The 20,094-nt window shown below is 49.2% G+C and overlaps 3 protein-coding genes across 9 annotated transcripts; 2 read left to right on the top strand and 1 right to left on the bottom strand.

Annotated features, from left to right (window-relative positions):
- Positions 1–270: 270 nt before the first annotated feature.
- Positions 271–4,694, top strand: AP5B1 (adaptor related protein complex 5 subunit beta 1). Its single transcript, XM_042438861.1, is given in 4 exon segments — positions 271–299; positions 954–1,114; positions 1,706–2,865; positions 2,867–4,694. Coding segments are annotated over 3 exon segments (2,721 nt in total). The 5' UTR covers positions 271–299; positions 954–961; the 3' UTR covers positions 4,275–4,694.
- Positions 4,695–5,812: 1,118 nt separating this feature from the next.
- On the top strand, positions 5,813–9,459 carry RNASEH2C (ribonuclease H2 subunit C). Of its 2 annotated transcripts, none has more exons than XM_042440353.1 (4): positions 5,813–6,016; positions 6,953–7,068; positions 7,543–7,662; positions 9,225–9,459. In XM_042440353.1, exons 1-4 carry the CDS (start codon positions 5,854–5,856, stop codon positions 9,246–9,248), a joined length of 423 nt encoding a protein of 140 aa, XP_042296287.1. In that variant the 5' UTR covers positions 5,813–5,853; the 3' UTR covers positions 9,249–9,459. The 2 variants fall into 2 exon arrangements, with proteins under 2 accessions (XP_042296287.1, XP_042296288.1); XM_042440354.1 differs by having other exon boundaries at positions 5,816–6,016; positions 6,956–7,068.
- Positions 9,460–9,525: 66 nt separating this feature from the next.
- On the bottom strand, positions 9,526–19,941 carry KAT5 (lysine acetyltransferase 5). Of its 6 annotated transcripts, none has more exons than XM_042440346.1 (14): positions 19,882–19,941; positions 19,742–19,808; positions 18,835–18,903; positions 16,925–17,061; positions 16,411–16,590; positions 15,152–15,232; positions 14,511–14,585; positions 14,123–14,398; positions 13,451–13,540; positions 12,422–12,562; positions 11,789–11,882; positions 11,214–11,373; positions 10,913–10,994; positions 9,526–10,393 (listed from the first exon to the last, which is right to left on the bottom strand). In XM_042440346.1, the coding sequence occupies exons 1-14, from the start codon at positions 19,891–19,893 to the stop codon at positions 10,259–10,261; spliced, it is 1,599 nt and encodes a 532-aa protein (XP_042296280.1). In that variant the 5' UTR covers positions 19,894–19,941; the 3' UTR covers positions 9,526–10,258. The 6 variants fall into 6 exon arrangements, with proteins under 6 accessions (XP_042296280.1, XP_042296281.1, XP_042296282.1 ...); XM_042440347.1 differs by having other exon boundaries at positions 14,123–14,371; positions 19,882–19,918; XM_042440348.1 differs by having other exon boundaries at positions 16,411–16,563; positions 19,882–19,918.
- Between the last annotated feature and the right edge of the window lie 153 nt (positions 19,942–20,094).

The following is a 20,094-nucleotide window of genomic DNA, read 5'->3' as shown; positions in this document are numbered from 1 at the left end:
CTATTTGCCCATAGGGAAATATAGAATATTTACCCATAGGAAAACATTGGGAAATACTTGCCCATAGGGAAACATAGAATATTTGCCCATTGGAGAATACTTGCCCATAGGTAAACATAGGAGAACACTTGTACTGTAATATGGTGTCATCTGCATATATCTTAATGGCTGCTATTCCTTCCCTATTCCTTCTGTTTTGCTGGGACCTGGCTGCTCGGGTTCCCTCTAGTGGCGGCCGGTGAAATTGCAGGAAGGGAAACCGGAAGAGACCCGGGGATTTTGCAAAGCAAGGAGGGAAGGTAAGTGCCTTGCAGTGTGGCTCTGTCTTGGAAGGAGGCAAAGGGGTCTGCGTTGCTGGTGATTGCTTTTTTGGGGGGTGGCTGGTGGCGTGGAGTTGGAGCATGGGCCTATTTTGGGTTTCCTAAAAGCCTGGACCTATAAAACCTGAGCCCATTGAATCTTCCTCCCAGGAAGGAGTTGGAGACCCATTGCCCTGCTGACATTTGGGGCAACAATCCCCATCATTCCTAGCCCTTGAATAAGTATGCTGGGGCTGATGAGAATTGTAGTACAGTCACAGGAAGGGGACCCAGGCTTTCTCTGAAGATGCAAGGCAAAACGTCAGGAATAACCCACAAAAAATCTATTAAATAGATCTGTTTGATCGGTTTGCTGCAAAACTAGGGCTGCATCCACACTGCAGAAATAATCCAGTTTGAGACAACAGTTTAACTGCCTTGGCTCAATGCAATGAAATTCCAGGGGTTATAGTTTGTTGTGGCCTCAGTGCTCTCACAAAACTACAATTCCAAGAATTCCATAGCATTGAGCCAGTGCAATTCAAGTAGTGTCGATCTGGATCATTCCTGCGATGCGGATGCAGCGTGGGAGATGAAGAAAAGGATGTTTGTGGCCACACTGATGTTCTTTTTCTTTCCTTGTCTATTCCCCAGCCTTCACCATGGGGTCAAGGGGGGCAGAGAGCTGGGCCGGCACCATTGCCTCTTTCCGCTCGTGCCCCACGGCTTTCCTCCTGTCCCACGGGACCAGCGACACTTTTGTGGCCGAGTTGTTGCGGGAGCTACACAGCGACAGGTTGGGTGATCAGATCAAGGTATGTGGCACACTCTCTTAGCCTCAAAGGGTAGGAATAGCAAACCCCTCTGAAGAAACTTGCCAAGAAAACCCCACGATTGGTTTGCCTTAGGGTCGCCATAAGTCGGAAACGACATGAAGGCGCACAACAACAGCGACTCCAGAGTCGGAGTCCAACACGCAAACCAAAACGCCACTCTGCCTTCCTAAATAATTGCAATCTCTTTCCTAAAGCTCAAGTAGACAAAACATATTCTAAAGGACGAAAAGAACTTGCCTGGCCTGGCTAGAAAGCATATTTTGGTGCGAATGTTAAAACACAAGTAGCATTCAATTCAGCAATGATTGCAGAACGTTATGCCACCAGTCCACTTCGAAGAGGGCTATGGCATGTTAATAAAGCGCCGTAGAATATAAAAACCCACATGTTAAATTAATAAAAATGTATAGTGGCTTATTTGGATGATTTTAAGAGGAATTTGTCTCAGCTGGGACAAACATCCAGAGAGTCTTCATATTTGAAAGTCTCCTCCTAGGCAATGGCTTTGGCTTCCGATTTGTCTCACCTGGCTTCCTCCTGATGGTTCATGCATGGTTGTTTTTCTTGTAGATCTCCATGTTGATGCTCCTCTTGGACTACCCCACACTGCTGTGCCCAGATGCCAAGGCAGGGCAAGAGATGGCAACCTCCATCCTCTCCTTCTTTGCACAGCTGGGCCCTTCTCCCAAACAGACCAACCTCCGGTGCCATCTCCTCTTTGCAGTGGGCACCATCCTGGTGGCCACGGAGGCCTTTGGCGAGGCATGCCAGGCCTCCCGCGACTACCTCACCCTATTGCTGGACCTGGCTTCTGACCTCAGTGACCGCCGTGGTGGCATTTCAGAGCGGCCCGTCCGAAGTGCTGCTTGCGAGTGCCTCCGGGAGCTAGAAACCTGCTACCCTGGGTTTCTCTCGGGTCGACTGGAAACCTTGCGCTCCTTCCAGCAACAAGAGGTCTCTCTGGCACATCAAGGCTACACCCTTCTCTATGGTGCGGCATTACGGAATGCCATCTTGCTCCTTGCCTGGAGTGGCAAGGAAACTCTTGGGCAGCTGTTGGCACGCAATGAGGGCCTGGTGTGGGAAGCAGTAAGCACGCCTGGCGAGATTTCTGTAGCCAACATTGACCAATTGGTCCTCCTACCCTCACCTGGAGACCTCAAGGAGCTGAAGTCGGTGGTCTCGGCCCTACTGGATAACTCCTACTTCCTCTCGCCCGCTGCCCAAAGCCATCTCCTCTGGCAGCTGGCCCAAGCCGTCAGCGTCGTCCGCACCCAGTCACCCGCCATCTTCAAAGCTCAGCTGGTGCGCCTCTTTGGCACGGTGGACGTGGCACTCCAGCACTCCATCTTGCAGCTCAAGTCTCTCTTCACTGACAGCCTCTTCACGGCTGAAGATGAAGCCTTCCTTTTGCGCCGTTTGGTGGGACTGGCACAACACCCTGCCTTGCCCGCTCCAGTCAAACTCTTCCATCTGGACTGCCTCCTGCACTTCCCTGAAAACCGGCCACTGGGTTCGGGTGCCGAGGAGGGGCTGCCGGTCCTGCTCACCCCTCGCACCGTTTCCGGTCTCTTCCCAGGTCTTTTCCAGGATCAGGGCACTGTCTTGGCGCGGCTGAATTTGCTGTGCTTGGTATGTGTGGAGAGTGAGGGGCCCATCGCCGAACGTGGGACAGGCTACCTCTTGGAGCACGTCTTAGCCCTTGGGGGGGCTGGTGGTCCAAGGAGGTAGTCCAGAATCTGTCTGCCTGTTTTTCCGAGTGGCTTTCCTTTTCGCCCGGTATTTTGGCTCCCGGGCACAGCCCATGGCAGAGCTAACCCAATGCTTTTTGGATCTCTATCGTCAGAACTGTGCTCTGGCACCAAATATTATCAACTTGCTGGATGAGGCCTGGAGGGCGTCGGAAGAGGCTGGCTGGGCTGGCACTCTCGCCCAGGCCTTACAGGAGCTCATTGTGGACTTTCCTGGCTTGAAAGAGAAGGACCTGGGTTGGCATTTGAAAGTCTTGGCCCGGTTGGCAAAGGAGAAGGACATCCCCCAAGCAAGCACCTTGAGGTTCCTGAGACGCCTGGTTGCCCAGGGTCAACTTGGAGACTGGCGCTCTGGGCAGATCCTCCTCAGCGTCTGCCGCAACCTGATGCAGCTCTGCCCGCCGCCTGACCCGGCCCACCTGGCAGATCTCTTGCAGGCCGTGTCCATCTCCCACGTGGACATGGATGTCCAAGACCGGGCTCGGTTCTACTACACCCTCCTGGCCAACCTCTCCGAGGAGAAGCTTGGTGCCGTGCTTGCCCTAGAGGGGCCCGCCAAGGCCCGTGCCCTCTCCTCGTCCATTGTGGCGGACAGCGAGAGCTTTGTGGCCTCTCTGACCGTGCATCCAGTGGCTCCAGCCCCTCTGAGGCTGCAGCGGATGGCAAATGGGGGCGACGTACCCACGGTCCCTCGTCCTGAGCAAGATGTAGAGGGCTACTGCCAATGGCTCATGGAAGCCCGGCCACCCTCCCAGCTCCGTTTGACGTACCAACTGGTCCATGTGGGTCCTTCCAGTCCCCCCTACGAGCTCCTCCTCTGCGTGGTGCTCCGTTTCTCCTGCGCCAACCAACACTACGAGCCCGTGCCTGAACTGTGCGTGCCCTGCCTCTCCGCACATCGCCCGCCTCAAACTCTGACCCTTGCCCTGACGCCACGCAGCCCCTACCCGACCCAGGTCAACGTTTCCGCCTTGTATACAACCCAGGAAGGACTCACCCGCTGCAGCCAACTTGAACCCGTGGAGGTGGCCTTCTCTGATCTCTTCATGCCCCTTTCTGTGCCTAGCTGGCCCTCGGAGAAGCGCCACCAACTCTTCAGCGCCCTCTGGCACCGGCTCGGCCCTGACGCCACCTGTAGTGAGAGTTTGACCGTATGGCACATACCGCCGCAATCTCTGGATGGCCTGGTGCACCACCATTTTGCCCAGTACCTCTTAGGAGAGCAACCCGGGTGCTATGAAATCGGCATGGCCTTGCCGCCCCAGTGCCACGTTCTGCTCCGGGTGGAGAGCGTGGCGGAGGCGGCCCGGGTGGGCATTCGCACGGACGACTGGAAATTACTGCCGTCCCTGAACAGCTACTTGCAGAGTCTTGTGACGGCAACGTGAAAGCTTTGAACGTCTTGGTAATGCTCAAATAAAACCTGAAATTGCTGCAAAGCAAGATAGATGGAAAGAGATGTGTGTCAAAAAGGGTTCTTGTTCATTCCTAATTTTGGGGTGAGGGTGGGGAGGCCCCTATCGGCATAATAGACACCTGGGAACCCCTCCGACGTCCCCAAAATTGTTGTGATTTTGACCCCAAGGGTTTTAGAAAAGATAAGGCTTTGGGAAGAGGAAGGTTGCATAGACAAGGTTGCGTCTGCACTGTGGATATAATCCAATTTGACGCCACTTTAGCGGCCATGTCTCACATAAGGGTTTTAAGGGCTTACTTCCCTCAGAAGCAGAGGAAGGTGCTTGAAGCTGCCATGGAAGCCCAGTGGATGACCTTGGTCAAGTCACACTCTCTCAGCCTCAGAGGAAAGCAATGGCGAACCTCTTCTGAGCAAACCTTGCCAAGAGAAATGCCAGGATAGGTCTGCCTTAGGGTCGCCAGTTGTGCAGTTGTGACAAATGACCTGAAGGTACATAACAACAGCAACTGTACATGTATGTGTATAAACACAACAATATGTATGTGTTTGTGTGTGTATACACAATGATAATATGTACATGCTTGTTTGTGTATGTTTGTGTATAGCAACAGTATATCTCTGTATGTGTCTATATATGTCTGTGTGTGTTTGTCTGTGTATGTACACAGCAACAATATATACATGTGTTTATACACACAGTAATATGTACGTGTGTGTGTGTATATACACATACAGCAATAGCATAAATATGTGTGTGTTTATATATACACAGCAACAATCTCTACGTGTATGTGTGTGTATGTGTGTGTGTTTATATATACACAGCAACAATGTACACCTGTGTGTGTGTGTGTGTGTGTGTGTGTATAGCAATAGCATTATGTCTGTGTGTTTATATATACATGTTTGTGTGTGTGTATATATATATATATACACACACACAGACACACACAGCAATAGCATATATACAGTATGTGTGTGTTTATATATACACAGCAACAACATACAGTATACATGTGTGTGTATAAAATATATATATATATACATATATACACAGCAATAGCATATGTGTGTGTTTATATATACACAGCAACAATGTACACCTGTGTGTGTGTGTGTGTGTGTAGCAATAGCATTATGTCTGTGTGTTTATATATACACATCAACTATATACAATTATATATACATGTTTGTGCGTGTGTTTATATATATATATATACACACACACACACAGCAATAGCATATATGTGTGTGTATAATATATATATATACATATATATATATACACACAGCAATAGCATATATGTGTGTGTGTGTATATATACACAGCAACAACATATACCTGTTGTGTGTGTATACAGCAATACCATATATCAGTGTGTGTGTTTATATACACAGCAACAATACATGTGTGTTTGTGTAGATACACACACACAGCCGCATTGGGTCCAGCAGAGGGCTGGAAGTCCTAGGGCCACTTCCGCCTGTGGGCGGAGCCTCCCGGCCCGGAAGTGGAGGCGGAGTCACCGGAAGTAGCGCTCGCAGGAGGCATGGCTGGAGAAGGGGGTGTAGTTCCGCCGTTGAGGCTGGCGGTGCCTCCTTCTCCTCCTCCCCGGGATCCGCTCCACCTCCTTCCCTGCCGCCTCCGGCACCGAGGACCGGCCCCCGTCCGGAGCTACTTCCAGCCGGCCATCAGGAAGAACAGCGGAGGCGGTGGGGAAAGCAGGGACAGACGCCTCTTCCTCACCCCTCCTCTCCCCCCTCCTCCCTCCCTCCTTTTCCTCTCCTTCTCTTCCTCATCCCCCTCTTCCTCCTCCTCTTGCCCCTTTTCCTGCTCCTCCTCTTCTATCTCTTCTTCCAACTTCTTCTCTTCCTCTTCTTCCTCCCCCTCTTCCTGCTCTTCCTCCTTTTCCTCTTTTTCTCTTCCTCCCTCTCTTCCTGCTTCCTCCTCCCCTTTTTCCTTTTCCTCTTCTTGCATCTCCTCTTCTTTCTTCTGTCCTTCCTTTCCTTCTTCCTCCTGTTCTTCCAACTTCTTCCCTTCCTCTTCCCCTCTTCCTCCTCTTCTTCCATCTCCTCTTGTTCTCCCCCTTCTTCCCCTCTTCCTCCTCCTCTTCCTCCTCCCCTTTCTCCTTTTCCTCTTCTTCTTCCTCCTCTCCTCTCCTCCCTCCTCCTCTTCCTTGAACCTTGCTCTCCCACTGTTTCCACTCCCAACATCCACCGCAATGGCTCTCCCTTCAAGGAAATGGAATATACATCCACTTAGAAACCATATAATGCCATATATAATGTCTTTTGTTTAACGCTTTCGTTCCGATGTTTCCTTTCTCAGGGAGCCACTCTGGTGGAGCACTTCGGTTCAAATCAGCCACAGAAGCCCAAGTCACACTCTCTCGGCCTCAGTGGAAGGCGACAGTTAACCCTCCTTTCTGGACAAACCTGAAATCCCTGTGATAGGTTCACCATAAATGCACAACAAAGGCCTTCCTTGCTCTTTGCTCCCCACAACCTTGCAGTGCAGGTCGGACTACAACAGAAGGACCGGCCCAAAGGTCGCCCATGAGTTTCAAGGCTCAGTGGGGACCCTCCCAAGGCATCTAACCATTATGCCATGCTGCCCAAAATGCTATAACTTTGGCTCCTCTCTTCCAGCAGAGTCTTCAGTGTCTTTTCGGGGGCGAAGCCTCAAAGGGATACAAGTCTCGGTTCCCGAGGGCTACGTGGGACTGGTCCTGGAGAAGGATGAGGCCCCTTTGCTGGAGCTGGAGGTGAGTCCTTGGCTTGGCTTGGCATCCATCCTAGATCTCCACCATCTTGAGGAGGGAGACCAAAATGGTGGACCATGAAGCCCTATGAGGAAAGACTTATTAAGGAGATGGATATGTTTAGCCTGGAGAAGAGAAGGTTCATCAGAGGTGATATGAGAGCCCTGTTTAAATATTTGAAGGGATGTCATATTGAGGAGGGAGAAAGCTTGTTTTCTGCTGCTCCAGAGAACAGGACCCAATGGAGCAATGGATGCAAGCTCCAGGAAAAGAGATTCCAGCTCAACACTGAGCAGACTTTGACAGTAAGAGCTATTTGACAGCAGGAGGATGGTAGAATCTCCTTCTTTGGAGGCTTTTAAACAGGCTGGATGGGAGTATTGTGTCTACCTCCATGGCAGGAGGTTGGACTAGATGGCCCTTGGGCTCCCTTCATATTCTGCGATCCTATGACCCTCCATCCTTTTCCCACTCCAGGAGAGGCAACTGCGTGTGAAATCGGCCTTTGAGTCTCTGACGGTGTGGAACCTGGAAGAGGCACCAAAGAGCACAGATGAAATCATGATGGCTCTCCATTGGCCAAAGATCGCGGAGGGGGTAAGTCTCTGTCTGTCTGCATAACCATCCATATAGGTCTATAGTTCTAGTGAACCGGCCTTCTATGCAACTCGCTTTCTGACCTTTCCAGTTGTGCTGGTTTTTGTCTTCAAACCCATTACCTATTTAGGCTGAAACTGGGAAGGTGACTGGCCCACGGTCATCCAGTAGGAACTCAGACCAGAATCTCCTAACTCCCCAGTAACCCTCTAACCAGCTGGCCCCAATTTGGTCCTCTATTTGTTTTGGACGTCAAGATCCCAGAAGCCTCAACCAATTTGGCCAAAGGGCTGGGATTCTGGGAACCAAAGCCCCAAACTTTGGAAAGCCGGGGTTAGGGGATCGCTGCAACCAGTGGGTCCCAACCCTCCAACCAGTAGGACTCTGCCCAAAATCTCCAAACTCCCCAGTAACCTTCTAACCCACCCTTGGACTTCAGATCTCAGAAGCCTCAACCAACTTGGCCAAGTAGTCAGGGATTATGGGAGCAGAAGTCCAAAACACCTGGAGGGCCAAAGGTTGGGAACCACTGCTCTAACCACTACACCATGTTGCTTCTGGAGAGCGCTTTTGGGTCTTTCAGGGTGAATTGACAGATCTGTATTCTGGTATTGAGGAGATCAGGAACCGATCCCCATGAAGTAGGTTGGAGGGGGAGTTACAATCGTGACAGTAGTGTCACAGTTGACTAAGCAGCGATTGTGAATATGCAATGGTTAGTTACTTAAGATTTACTCATTCTCTATTCAGAATTGCTACTCGCCACAACTGTGACACTATTGAGTCATAACTGAGTACGGTCGGCCCTCCATATCCATGGATTCAGCCATCCACGGCTTGAAAATAAAGTACCTTCCAAAACCAAACCTTGATTGTTGGCATTTTATATAAGGGACGCCATTTTACTATGCCATTGCAGTTAATGAGACTTGAGCATCCATTTTGTTGTCCAAGGACCCACTGTAGGCAAGGCTACATCCCCACTGCAGAAATAATCTGTTTTGAACTAAAACACTTTTAACTACTGTGGCTCAGTGCTATGGAATTCTGGGAACTGTAGTTGGCCTCTCACATTTGCAGCTTTAACTAGGTCCTCCAGCGCAACTCTGCAAGAAGTTGGTCATAGAGTTGTGCTAGACGTTCCTAGAGAAAACACTGCTCTAGGCATTTGCAGGTCCTCCAGCGTGAGTCTATGATCAATTTCTGGAAGATGTTGAACACAGAGCTGAATTAAGGGACCTGGAGATCCCTAGAGAGGTGTTCTCTTAAGTAACAAGAATAAGCGTTCTTTGATTTGCGGTTTTCCCACATTCACGGGGGTCCTTCACCTGCAAATGTGGAGGGACCAATGTAGGGACCAGAGCTTTGCAAATGTGGAGGGCTGACTATATAATCATAGTAATCATCATGCCAGGACTAGTAGCTTCTTTCCTTGCCTCCATCCCCATTTCTCAAAGCTCTTATAATGGCACATCTTATTCTATCCGAAAGAAACACAACCACTTCACATCCAGACAGTTGCACAGATCATGCCTAGCAGATGCTCTTCTCTCTGCTTATAGATCCATGCCACTGTGGCTGATTAAGAAGGACAACAAACAGAGGGCGACCGCAACATGAAAAGTTGGGGGAAATATGCCCAGAATCTGGATTTCTAAGAATGCAAGAGTGAAAAGGCCTTGCCCTGCACTGTCTTTCCAGGTTAGACATGGATAGTACTCTCTCCCGAAGGGCAGATTCTCTTTGCTCCTGCTTACTGTACAATAAAGTCTCTTGACCTTTTTCTATATATTTCAACCTCTGTATTTTGTTAGGTTTTACTTTTAAAATATGTTCTAGTCCTCATAGAAGGGATAAACTTACAGACGGGTTTGGTTCCTGGGAACCAGAATTGTGCTGAAAAGCAACAACAAAGTTACACAGTTTGGCTGTTTTAAAAAAGAGATGTTAGTTTATTCTGTTCCCAGAAATTGGGGGCTAAAGGGCTTGCTCCTAGTTCTCCTGTGGTTCGCGAACAGCCTTTCTTTGGTGAAAGGCCAGGAGAAAGTCTCGCTAAATCCTGCCACAGAAGAATTGGAAAGGAGATGAGGGTCTCTTCCTTTCTGTGCCAACCTTGGACTCGTGATGGAAAGTGGCTTTTGAAGGTAGCCATGGGTTCACACCAGCCTGTCTGCTTCTCAGTTCCAGACACAGAGCAGTCCTCCTCTTAAAAAGAGGCAGGCGTAGTAGTGTTGCCTTGCAGCCCAATACGATAGGAAAGCTGTCCATAAATACTTTGCCACTCGGGATGTCCAGGCACCAAGCGCTGAACCAATGGTGGGCTTCTCATATATAAATATTCAAGCAACAGGGAAAGGGAATGGGGGAGCTGGTCTGTGCTTTTCAGCTTCTGTACACGACGGCTTGCAGCAGGTTTGCAAAAGTGCTGTATGTACAAAGAGTGAGCAGTCAAGGGTGCATGGCTCCCAGCTCTCCAGGGGAGAAAAAGTCTTTCCAAGAGCATAGATGCACCCTGCCTGGTCCTTGTCCCAGTATGTATGGAGGAGGACAGGAAGAGCCTCCAATCCCCCGTTTGCCAGTCTTTGACTTTCTGCCATCACCATTTCCCCCTCTTGCTCCAGTCCTTTGGGGTGAAATGCAGACACTTGGAGTCAATGCGCAGGATTCGCTTGAGCATGGCACGCTCGTGGCCGTCCACGATATCCTCTGAGAGCGTCAAGATATACTGGCCCTAGAAGGGAGTTGAAAGTTTGAGAAAGATTCTGGTCCTCATAAATTCATCCTCGTCGTCATCATCTAGAAACTACATTTTCCTGATTCCAATTATTAGGGGAAGGGGGGCTATAAATGAATAAAACCAATAAATCAATACTAAACAAACTACTTTATAGTTCTAGATGTTGATCTTCAGTTCTAGCTGGTTTTATCAATTCCCCCCATTATGTTGTATGGGGATAAAACAGGTCAACAAGATGAAAAACACGCTCAAGATCAGGTTCAGGTCTCCTTTTAGATCCCATTCTACTCCTAATCCTAGGATTTATAGCGCAAGCCATCTGGAGGACACTGGCATCAATCTTTGGAAAGCTTATCAATGTAAATACTGTAACTACTTTCTGGTGGAGACCACAGAACAATAATAGTAACTAGTTGTTTTTCAAAAGGTAACTTTTCAAGCTCTGTTTATATACTACTGACAAGGGACCAGAGTCTAATGGTGCAGAATATTTAACATGGCCGCTAATTCTACCTTGTAGTAGTTGATGAGGTTGAGGTATTGGAGTGTGGAGATGACATCCTCCTTCTTAATGCTTGTGATCTCACTGATCTCGCTGGAAAGAATATAGGAGAAAGAAGAGAAAAAGGAGACCTGAGTACAAAGATAAGGAAGAACCACTGAGAAGCCACTATTACTAGCCCAGCATGCACTAGGCCTTCATAGGGGAGCATTTGCATCCGTGAGACTAACCCTCTCCAACCTCCCAAGTTTTAGGCATTGGTAAGACATTTCTCACATCCCATTCAGCACACTTATGTTACTTATTCCTCACTTGATGGTGATCTGTGGCCGTTCCCCCGTCTCTGATTTGAGGTTCATGAGGATCTCAAGGATGGTTTGGGACCAGTAGCTGCGGTAGGAGAGGAGCCCCAAGTCTGAGAGGGGCTTCTCTGGTGTGCCTGTCTTCCCTTCCACCTTGGAAAGCTCATAACCTCGAGAGAAAGAAAGAGTGATGTTTTATGTGGACTGCTGTATGTTTCAGCAAAGGATGGTTGGGGTGTGACAGAAGGAAAAGTGAGATGGGGATGGAGAGGGGAAATGATTCTGCTCCTTTCTCTGATAGGCATTTTTATACTGGCCTGTATTTACAAGATGGGGCTTTTCAGGAAAAGGTGCGAAATTGAAATCGTCAGAGCCATGGTTAACGCATGCATAGGAGTACATCAGGAAATATTGGAGATGTCAAAGGATCCAACCTGAAATCTTCCAAGAGCCATGGCTGCCAATCAGAACTGAATGGGCTAGAATGACCAAAAGTCTGGCTCGGTATAAGGCCGCTTCCTATGCTGTGTAGAAAGCAACCCATTAGACATAGATTTGGGGAGAGCAGAAAATGTCTCCACTTACTAAATTCAATCAGCAACTTGCCATAGCCCCGTCTCTGGTAGGGGGGCAAAGTCAGGATACAGGCGACATTGTAGTCCTCAGTGGATTCCTTCTCCTACAGGGAGAGAGGAAGCAAAAACCTTGTGGACTTTAATGATAGAGCTATTCTAGCTCTTCTAATTAAAATCTTCAAGTGCTTCTTGGCTATGTCTCTGAATTTGGCTTCCATGGGACCTTGAGATTATAAACAGTGATGTCAGGGTTGAAGTGAGAGGAAGAAAATGACATTGGCTGTGACTCTATATCACACTCTGCATTGCCTGACCTTATGCATACTTAAGATACATAGTACAGAACCATCCAAATGAACTGCCAAGATGCATAACAGGGCATTGGCAAGAATGTCTCAATGCACATTGGCCTTTACCAATGCACATCAGCACTGTTCAATTGTATTTCTCACAGGCCCAAGTCCGCTAATACAGACATAGAGTCCCATGCTGAATTCCAGCCAATGGCTTTATTAACCCTGGCCACTCACTGAAATGTGCTATGAGAGTGTGGTCAGTGGGAAAAATTAAGAAGAAGGGGGATTCTTTAACCAGGCTGGATCATTCCCCAGCCCAAGGCTCCAACCCAGGCCTTCAAACCCACCTTAGAGAAGTAGCCGACAATGTGGAACCCCTTGCTGTCATATTCTGTCATGACATAGAAGAGAAAGGGGTCCGTGTCGTAGTAGAGGGTCTTGTGGTCCAGGAAGCACTTGGCCAGCAGGCAGAGGTTCTGGGAATAGCTCTAGAAGATGGTGGGGAGGACAGAGGAGACAGATCAAGGGTGAACATTTCTTCTGATATAAAAAATATCAATAGTCCTTTGGAGCCATCTTCAGGAGCAGTAAGGAGTTCTAAGGCAAAAGCTGGCCAGGGCAAAAAATGAATTTGGAAGCTCTTGTAAATGTTGTGGCTACATTTCCCTACCCAAGCGAACTTATGTTGTCTCTGTGCAAAATGGCTGGAGCTTGGTCTACTTAAAAGAAATGTGCAATGCTCATTTGTGGAGCTCAGTTTCTCACAACAAGCAGGTCCAACAGTAACCCCGTTTACCTTTCTGGGAAGTAAAGAAGGGCTAATAGGCCATTTCACTTTCCTTTTGGCACACCAATGTTTCAATGATTGAGATTTCTATTCCTGCAGAAGCATGTACAAAGAACTACAAAGGGCCTGCTTTGCATGCAGGAGGTACCATGTTCAATCAGAGGCATCTCAAGTTAGAAGGTGGCACAGTGGTTACAATGCTGGACTGGGAAGTGGGCAGACATGAAACTCACTGGGTCTTGGGAGCCAGGAAACTCACTAGGCAACCTAGGAGCAAACACACCCATAAATTCTCAGTCCAACCCACCTCACAGGGTTGTTGTCAGGATAAGGGAGTGGGGGAAGAGATACATGTTCATTTCATTGAACTCATTAGAGGAGTTAGAAAAGGGCTCTCTGCTTAAGCCTTGATGAACTGCTGCCAGTCAAATTAAATGGCATTGGTCTAGTTGAAACAACAGTCTAGCTTCACATATTTCTGCATGTGGCACCAGCCAGCACTAACACTTCCACCAAATCTATGCTCCAGCACCACAGAACCAAGTTGCCTTGGATCCCTGTTTTGCCTCTGCCCAGCGATTGCTCTTACTTTATTCTTCCGCCCATCGATCTCGAAGAAGGAGATAGTCCCCTTGCGGTAGATCTCATTTCCAGGTGGATGCCTCAAGTCACACTTTGTCTGAGGACAAGAGAAAAACAGACTTGAGTCCCTTCCACCCTTCAAACAACATGCATCCAGCCCAGAACAGACAGAAGGTAAAACGGGTGAAATGAACCAGAAAGATTCCCTTGTCATGTTTTGCTTGGTGACTGGTGTTTTATGGAAGCACCTTTGGATCACATATAGGCTCATTTCAGTTAAGAAATACTGGGCTCAGAGTGGCCAGATAGATCTTTTCTATTGGTTAGGAAAAGCGAGAAAACATGGGTCCTTGTGATCTAGGAATTGACTCAAGGGGGATTGTGGGAAAAGATCCCTGATGACAGGACAACCTCCACAATGCCTGAGAACGACAGGATGGTTTAATGGGTGCAGGGAGCACACACATAGCTCTCTTCTCCAAGAATGGGGGAAGATCTGGGGAGTCCAGTATGCTGCTATTGCTGTCTCCCAACATTTGATTCCTGAAGCAACCCTTCACTCTGCCTAATGGTAGTGTCAGCCCTGATGACAGCTGTCCGTTTTAGCCACCGGAGCCTGCTGAATGGACAAACTGGTGGAACATGAGCCCAATGGGAGAGCGTCCAGAGGAGCACTTACCAGATGCCTCTGGAGGCATTTGAGGCTCTTGACGTATTTAAGGCAAAACTCGCAGAGGTAGAGGATGGGGAGGGCGGTGAGTTCCTGTGGGTAGGGGGAGAAGTACCAAGGCTTCAGGCGGTGCCGGCCAAGCTCAATGCACTCAATGTTCTTCATGCGGGTAATGATATCGTCGTGGCTGCGGTCTGAGACCAGGCTGCCTGTCATACGGGGGGCTGATGGAATGCCGTCCAAACTGTCCTGGGAGTCCTGCTCGCAAGAACCAGGAGGGATATTCTGGATGAATGGGGAAAAGTCATATATTCTATCTTCCATCCTGGTGCCTCTGCAATGCAGGCAGGGACCCCCCCCCACACACACACACACACAACCAATTCCCAGCACTTACCTCATCGGTGCCAAGGCAGTTGGATTTCCTCTTCCGACCAGGCTGGGCAGCTACCGCTCGGCGTGCGGAGCCATTCTGGAGAGAGGAGCAAAAAGGGTACATCAGATAAAGGGTGGGGAAGACAGGATGAGGACTGTGGTTGTTTCCCCCCAAAGTTACTATCAGTTCTATGTCACCCAGGGCTATACCTGCTTGCACAGCCCCATCTTGTACATGTTATCTTGTACATTGAAGCCCACAGCAATGCTTATTTACACCAGCTGTAAGGAATGTTTTGTTCTCCATATGCTTTTTTATGAATTCAGCTCCCCAAAGCCTCCATAAACATATAGCGTCTAGAGAACCAAAATTTCCCACCTTTCCATCCCCCCGCAATAAAAAAGAAAGAAGGAAGGAACGATAGAAGGATAGCAGGAAGAAATAAGTTGGATTTGTTTTACTTAGTTACAAAGCAAATGTACAAATCTACATACTACACATCATTCATCTGACAAACCAGAGAAGCAATTTCTAGTCTCTGTGAATACTGAGACCCTTGCAGGCCCCAATTGTAATCTCCCTTCCCACTCATGACTGTTCCATATCTGGAGCTGTTTGTGTAGCCAACTGCCAGACCACCAGGAGCATGCACTTCAGCTTACCTGAGGGAACACCGACGCCTGTGTCGTCTCTGTTGGAGCAGGGATGGGGGTTGCTGGAGAAACCACCTCCACTTTCCGCTTCTGGAAGATACCAACACAAACAGGCTCTTTCAAGCTGCCTGTCCTCATCTTCAGTAGCCACCTATGTCCATCCCTCCACTCCCAGGCTAAAAGCCTCACCTGCAATGCCCACTACATAGAACATACAACTTTGACCCATGGTGAGACACAGGGTATATTTGGGGTTGGCCATGCAGTGGACTTCTCCTCAACTACCACTGAACTGAAAGAACTGGGGTGGGGAGGAGTTAGAAGTGAGGATCATGGTTATAGGGATACTTTTGGGGAAAATTTTACAGAGGTTACTAGCTCCCTCTCCTGGGAATGAAGACCCATTTTGTATAGTGTGCTTTCACCCTAAACATCTAGGGGTTGATGGGAGCTGCATTTCTGCCCTAATCCCACATTTGAGAAATGAATCCTTCCACAACAGAAGACCCGATTGTACCTGAGCAGCCTTCACTTTTGGCTCTCCCAAATGTTTAGACAGAGACCCCCTGGTACTTCATAAGACAGGGAATATTGTATGGAGGCTTACATAAGGACTGCTAGCCTTGCTCTTGCTTAAAGCCAAGATCCAACCCCTCTGGGCAAAGGCTGCTCCTTTGACAGACTCCATGGTTACTTCCAGGAGCAGTTTGGGGACAAGGCTCTGAACTGGAGAACTATGAGTTCTGTGATTTAGGAATGGGTCTTATAATAAAGCATTCTTTGCAAACCAATGCCTGATCCCATGGTTCCTTATGGAAAGGTGTGACCATTCAACTAGTTGCAGGCCAGTCTAAACTTGGGAGTGCCTTCAACTAAGGGATCATCTGTATCATGCAAAGGGACTCTTTGGTTGTTCATGGACCATGGAATGACACCCAGAACATAAACCAAGCAATGAAGTTTTAAAGCCAGGCTCCCTTTTAAGAGAGCAAATCTGTAACAGGCATTGGGATCAGGGCTTTGCTGGTTCATTTTCCTCTTTTAAAGACATTTTTGACTGTGGGTCACCTTTTCTGCTCTGACTTGGGGGGGAGGATGGAGTGCCCTCAAGGGGAAGGCTAGCAAGCCCCTAGGGCTCTCCCCTGGAGGCCTCCCTTGCCAGCCCAGACCTAGCCCGACCCGGCCCAGCTGGTGCGGCCTCTTGAGAATATGGCGGGTAGACAAGACACAAAAGGAGCGAGCCGGGGCGGCCGAGCGCCGGTTCGTACCGTTGAGCGATGGTTTGACTGGACGCAGGAGCTGGAGGAGAGGGGTTGGTCGGGCGAGCCGGGGGCGGCCTCCCTCTCTTTAGGCAGGTTAAAGCGGAGGGTTATCTGCACCGGGATGGGCAGGGTTTTACCGCTGGATGGAGTTGCGGCAGGCTGTAGAGACAGATCCAAGGTCTTCCTCTGAGTAGGGAGGAAGACGGGCGTTACCAACACAAGGGAAGGGGGCAGCACTGCCACTCGGTGCAGGGACCACCGACCCACACATGCTACAGGCCAGGCAGCACCATCAGGGAAACTATGGGCCAAAGGCAGGAGAAAGCCCAGCCATGGCTCCAAAGACCCCACCAGAGAGGTCGCTGTCTTTGGTCCGAGGGGGACTGAAGAATGACGGCAGGGCATCAACCCCAATGCTACTCAAAAGCACCCTCGCACCCAGATCTAGACTTAAACCACCCGCCAGGCATCGTCCTTTCCAAATTATCCCTCCCTCCCCCAAGACAGCGCTCCCTCTTACCACGTCACGCTCTGGAGAGCTGGGCCGTGAGCCAGGCAACCCATTCTTGGTGGGGGTTTTGGCCTCCTTCTTGGGGAACTGGATCTTCTTCAAGTCCAGCCGGTCGTGAGTCACCCATTCATCCAGACGCTTGTTAACTGTATGGTGAAGGCAAAGCAGGGGTTTCTTTTCCCTCCATCTCTAAGGAGGTATGCAGTGACACAAGGTGAAAAACCTACCCAACTCCTTCTGGTCAGCAAGTAAGCATTTGTATTAGGGCCAGCAAGTATCTCCAGCCAGCAGCCCACCAAGCTTCTGTCTATCTCCTTTCATACTATTTACAATGGTTGACAACTATCTACTCTCGGTGATTGTAGTGTATTGCTCGCTGTGTACAACATAGAGACACAATAATACAAGAGAGCCTTGGATCACAAATCCCTGCATGCTACCTGGCCTTGGTAGCCAAGCAAAGCCAAGACCCTGACCCTCCCAACAGAGGATGGCTGCTGTCAAGTCTAACATCATAGTAAGGACTGAGCATAAAAAGGGCATTCTCTTTGCGCCCAAATTCAGGATTGGCAGATACCTGCTGAAGACAAGAAGCATGTAAAGTAGAGGTGAACCCCAAGGAACAGTGAAGGAATCTCCTCAGATGTTGCAAGGATATTCTCCCAGCTGTTCCTCTTGGATTTCATAGCTATTCCTTTCTGCCACACGTTTTTTCTCAGGACCCCAAACTAGCCTGAGGCTTCTGGTGTCAGTTAAGACTGAACAGTCAACACTGTCAGCTTCTGTATGTGAAATGGAAGGGGTCCATCTTGTATGCCTAGAGCAGCAAGGCATCTTGGCTGGCTCTGGAGGTATGTTTGCCACGAAGGGCATTCCCAGACTCCCCAATAAAAGGCTGGCTGCTACTTCAAGCTACATGCACATACTGCAGATACTGGGGTACCTCCACATTCACTAGGGTTAGGGGTGAATGTGGAAAATCGCGAATAATAGAAAATACGATTGATTTTACCCAAGAGAATACCTCTCTAGGAATCTCCAGGTCCTCCAGTTCAACTCTGTGGACAATATTCTGGTCACAGAATCATGCTGCAGGACCTACAGATGCCTAGAAGAGTGTTTTTTCTAGGAACTTCTAGACCTGTGATGGCGAATGTGTTGCACTCGTGCCACAGGTGGCACGCGGCGTGATTTCGCCAGGCACAGGGCAAGGGAGAAGGCAGAATGGGTGTGTGCCCATTCCGCCTCCTCCCTACTATTTTCAGGCCTCCCGCTGTCTCTCTGAGACAGTGGGAAGCCAGAAAATGGCGCCTGGGAGGAGGAGACAGATGCGTCTCCTCCTCCCAGCCCTCTTCCCTCCCGACTTCCCTTCGCTCCGCTCGAAAGGGCTCCATGGAGCCCTTTCGTGTGGAGCGAAGGCCGAGGAGAAGGGGGCTGGGACGTGTGCCCAGCCTCCTCCTCCTCCCAGATTCCCTTCGCTTGCCGAGAAAGGGCTCCTTGGAGTCCTTTCGCGGCGAGCAAAGGAAGGGCGAGGGCCCTTTTGCCGGCCTCTGACCGCCCCAGGAGGGACCCTCAGGGGCCGGCAAAAACCAGGGGAGGAGCCAGAGGCTCCCTCCCTCTGAAAAGGGGGGCAGAAGCTCCGCCCAGGCACCCAGCCCTCATCCTGGGAGTAGAAGCCCCGCCCCCAGCACGCGACCTTAAAAAGTTTCGCCATCACTGTTCTAGACGTTCCAGCACAGCTCTATGGTCAACTTCATAGAGTTGCAGCTGGAGGACCTAGAGGTTCCTAGAGAAGACATATCACATCATTGCGGAGGAGCAAGTGCCTTATGTGACAAGGCTGGCAAATCCTCGCTCCCTGAACACAGCGACGAGGCGCTTCAGTATTCTCCGGATCCAGGGCTGACATGTCTACTCACAGTCAATGTAGTGGACATAGAAGAGTTTCCGGCCGCTGATGTCCTTGACGCTGAGGATTTCGGCCAACGCTGTTGAAAGGAGGAAAGACACACTCCATGAGCGGAAGCGGAGAGAGAGATGCTTTGGACTCCAACTCCCAGAATGCCTCGCTGCTGGCCAAGATGGCTGGGGCTTCCGGGAGTTGGATCATTAATGCTATTATTATATTGATTTGTATCCCGCTCTTTTCCCAGAACGGGACTCAGAGCAGCTTCACAATGCCAATGAATTAATTGATTTGCTTACTGCATTTCTTTATACCCCACTTTTCAGCCAAAGGCTCTCAGAGCGGCTTTGGCCGTTAATTAGTCACATTATTAATTAGACATAGTATTAAAAGAAAAATTATGTAGACATTAATAGACATTAAAAGAACAATTAATCAGATGTATTATTAATTAGATGTAATAGTAAAAGAGCAATTAATTAGACATATTATTAATTAGACAGAATATTAAAAGAACAATTATTTAGACATTACTAATTAGACATAATATCAAAATAACAATTAGATGTATTATCAATTAGACGTAATATTAAAAGAGCAATTAATTAGACATGTTATTAAAAGGCATACTATTAAAAGAGCAATTAGATTATATTATTAATTAGGCATAATATTAAGATATATTAATTAGATATAATAATAAAAGAACAATTCATTCGACCTATTATTAATTAGACATAATATTAAAAGGACAAGAAAACCCCTCACAGCCCTGCAGTGCTGGCCTTTGGCCACGTGACCCAGCCCTTGGCCCCGCCCCTACCCAGTTGGCCCCGCCCCGAACCTGGCTGCTCACATCCTTAGCCCCGCCCGAACTCTAGCCCCGCCCATTCTTCGCTTAGGCCCCGCCCTTCACTCACGCCACTCGTCCTCGTTGTCCTGGTTACGCCGCAGCACCGGAAGCCGGCAGCCCTCGGTCACCTCTTCCTGCGAGGGAAAGAGCCGTGAGCAGAGGGGCCGCAAGAACCCGTCCCTGAGCTCCCTCGGCTCCCTTACTTACCACCTCCGCCATCTTGGAGCGTCGCCGTTAGCCGCAGCTGTCTTTTCCGGCATCTCCCACGATCACTTCCGGGGCGGGAGGGAACCACTTCCGGTTATCCCGCTTTGTTTATGTTTCCCCTCGCTTGTTTCCTCCTCCCTTTTCAAAAGATTTGCATAAGGGGCGGGGCCAAGAAGTCGCAGGAACGGCGGCGGGGGAGGCTTTGGGGGCGGG

The sequence above is a fragment of the Sceloporus undulatus genome, chromosome 9, assembly GCF_019175285.1.
Source record: "Sceloporus undulatus isolate JIND9_A2432 ecotype Alabama chromosome 9, SceUnd_v1.1, whole genome shotgun sequence".
Taxonomy (NCBI): domain Eukaryota; kingdom Metazoa; phylum Chordata; class Lepidosauria; order Squamata; family Phrynosomatidae; genus Sceloporus; species Sceloporus undulatus.
The sequence above is the reverse complement of the archived record's forward strand: the minus strand, read 5'-3'. Positions and strand labels throughout refer to the sequence as shown.

Bases quoted from the DNA above. Each gene is read 5' to 3' on its own strand.
- RNASEH2C (XM_042440353.1), top strand. From the start codon at position 5,854: ATGGCTGGAGAAGGGGGTGTAGTTCCGCCGTTGAGGCTGGCGGTGCCT. The intron at 6,017-6,952 runs GTGGGGAAAGCA...CCTCTCTTCCAG, and splicing joins CAGGAAGAACAGCGGAGGCG to CAGAGTCTTCAGTGTCTTTT. The intron at 7,069-7,542 runs GTGAGTCCTTGG...TTCCCACTCCAG, and splicing joins CCCCTTTGCTGGAGCTGGAG to GAGAGGCAACTGCGTGTGAA.
- KAT5 (XM_042440346.1), bottom strand. The intron at 13,541-14,122 runs GTAAGTGCTCCT...TCTTGTCCTCAG, and splicing joins AATGCCTCCAGAGGCATCTG to ACAAAGTGTGACTTGAGGCA. The intron at 12,563-13,450 runs GTAAGAGCAATC...ACCATCTTCTAG, and splicing joins TCGATGGGCGGAAGAATAAA to AGCTATTCCCAGAACCTCTG.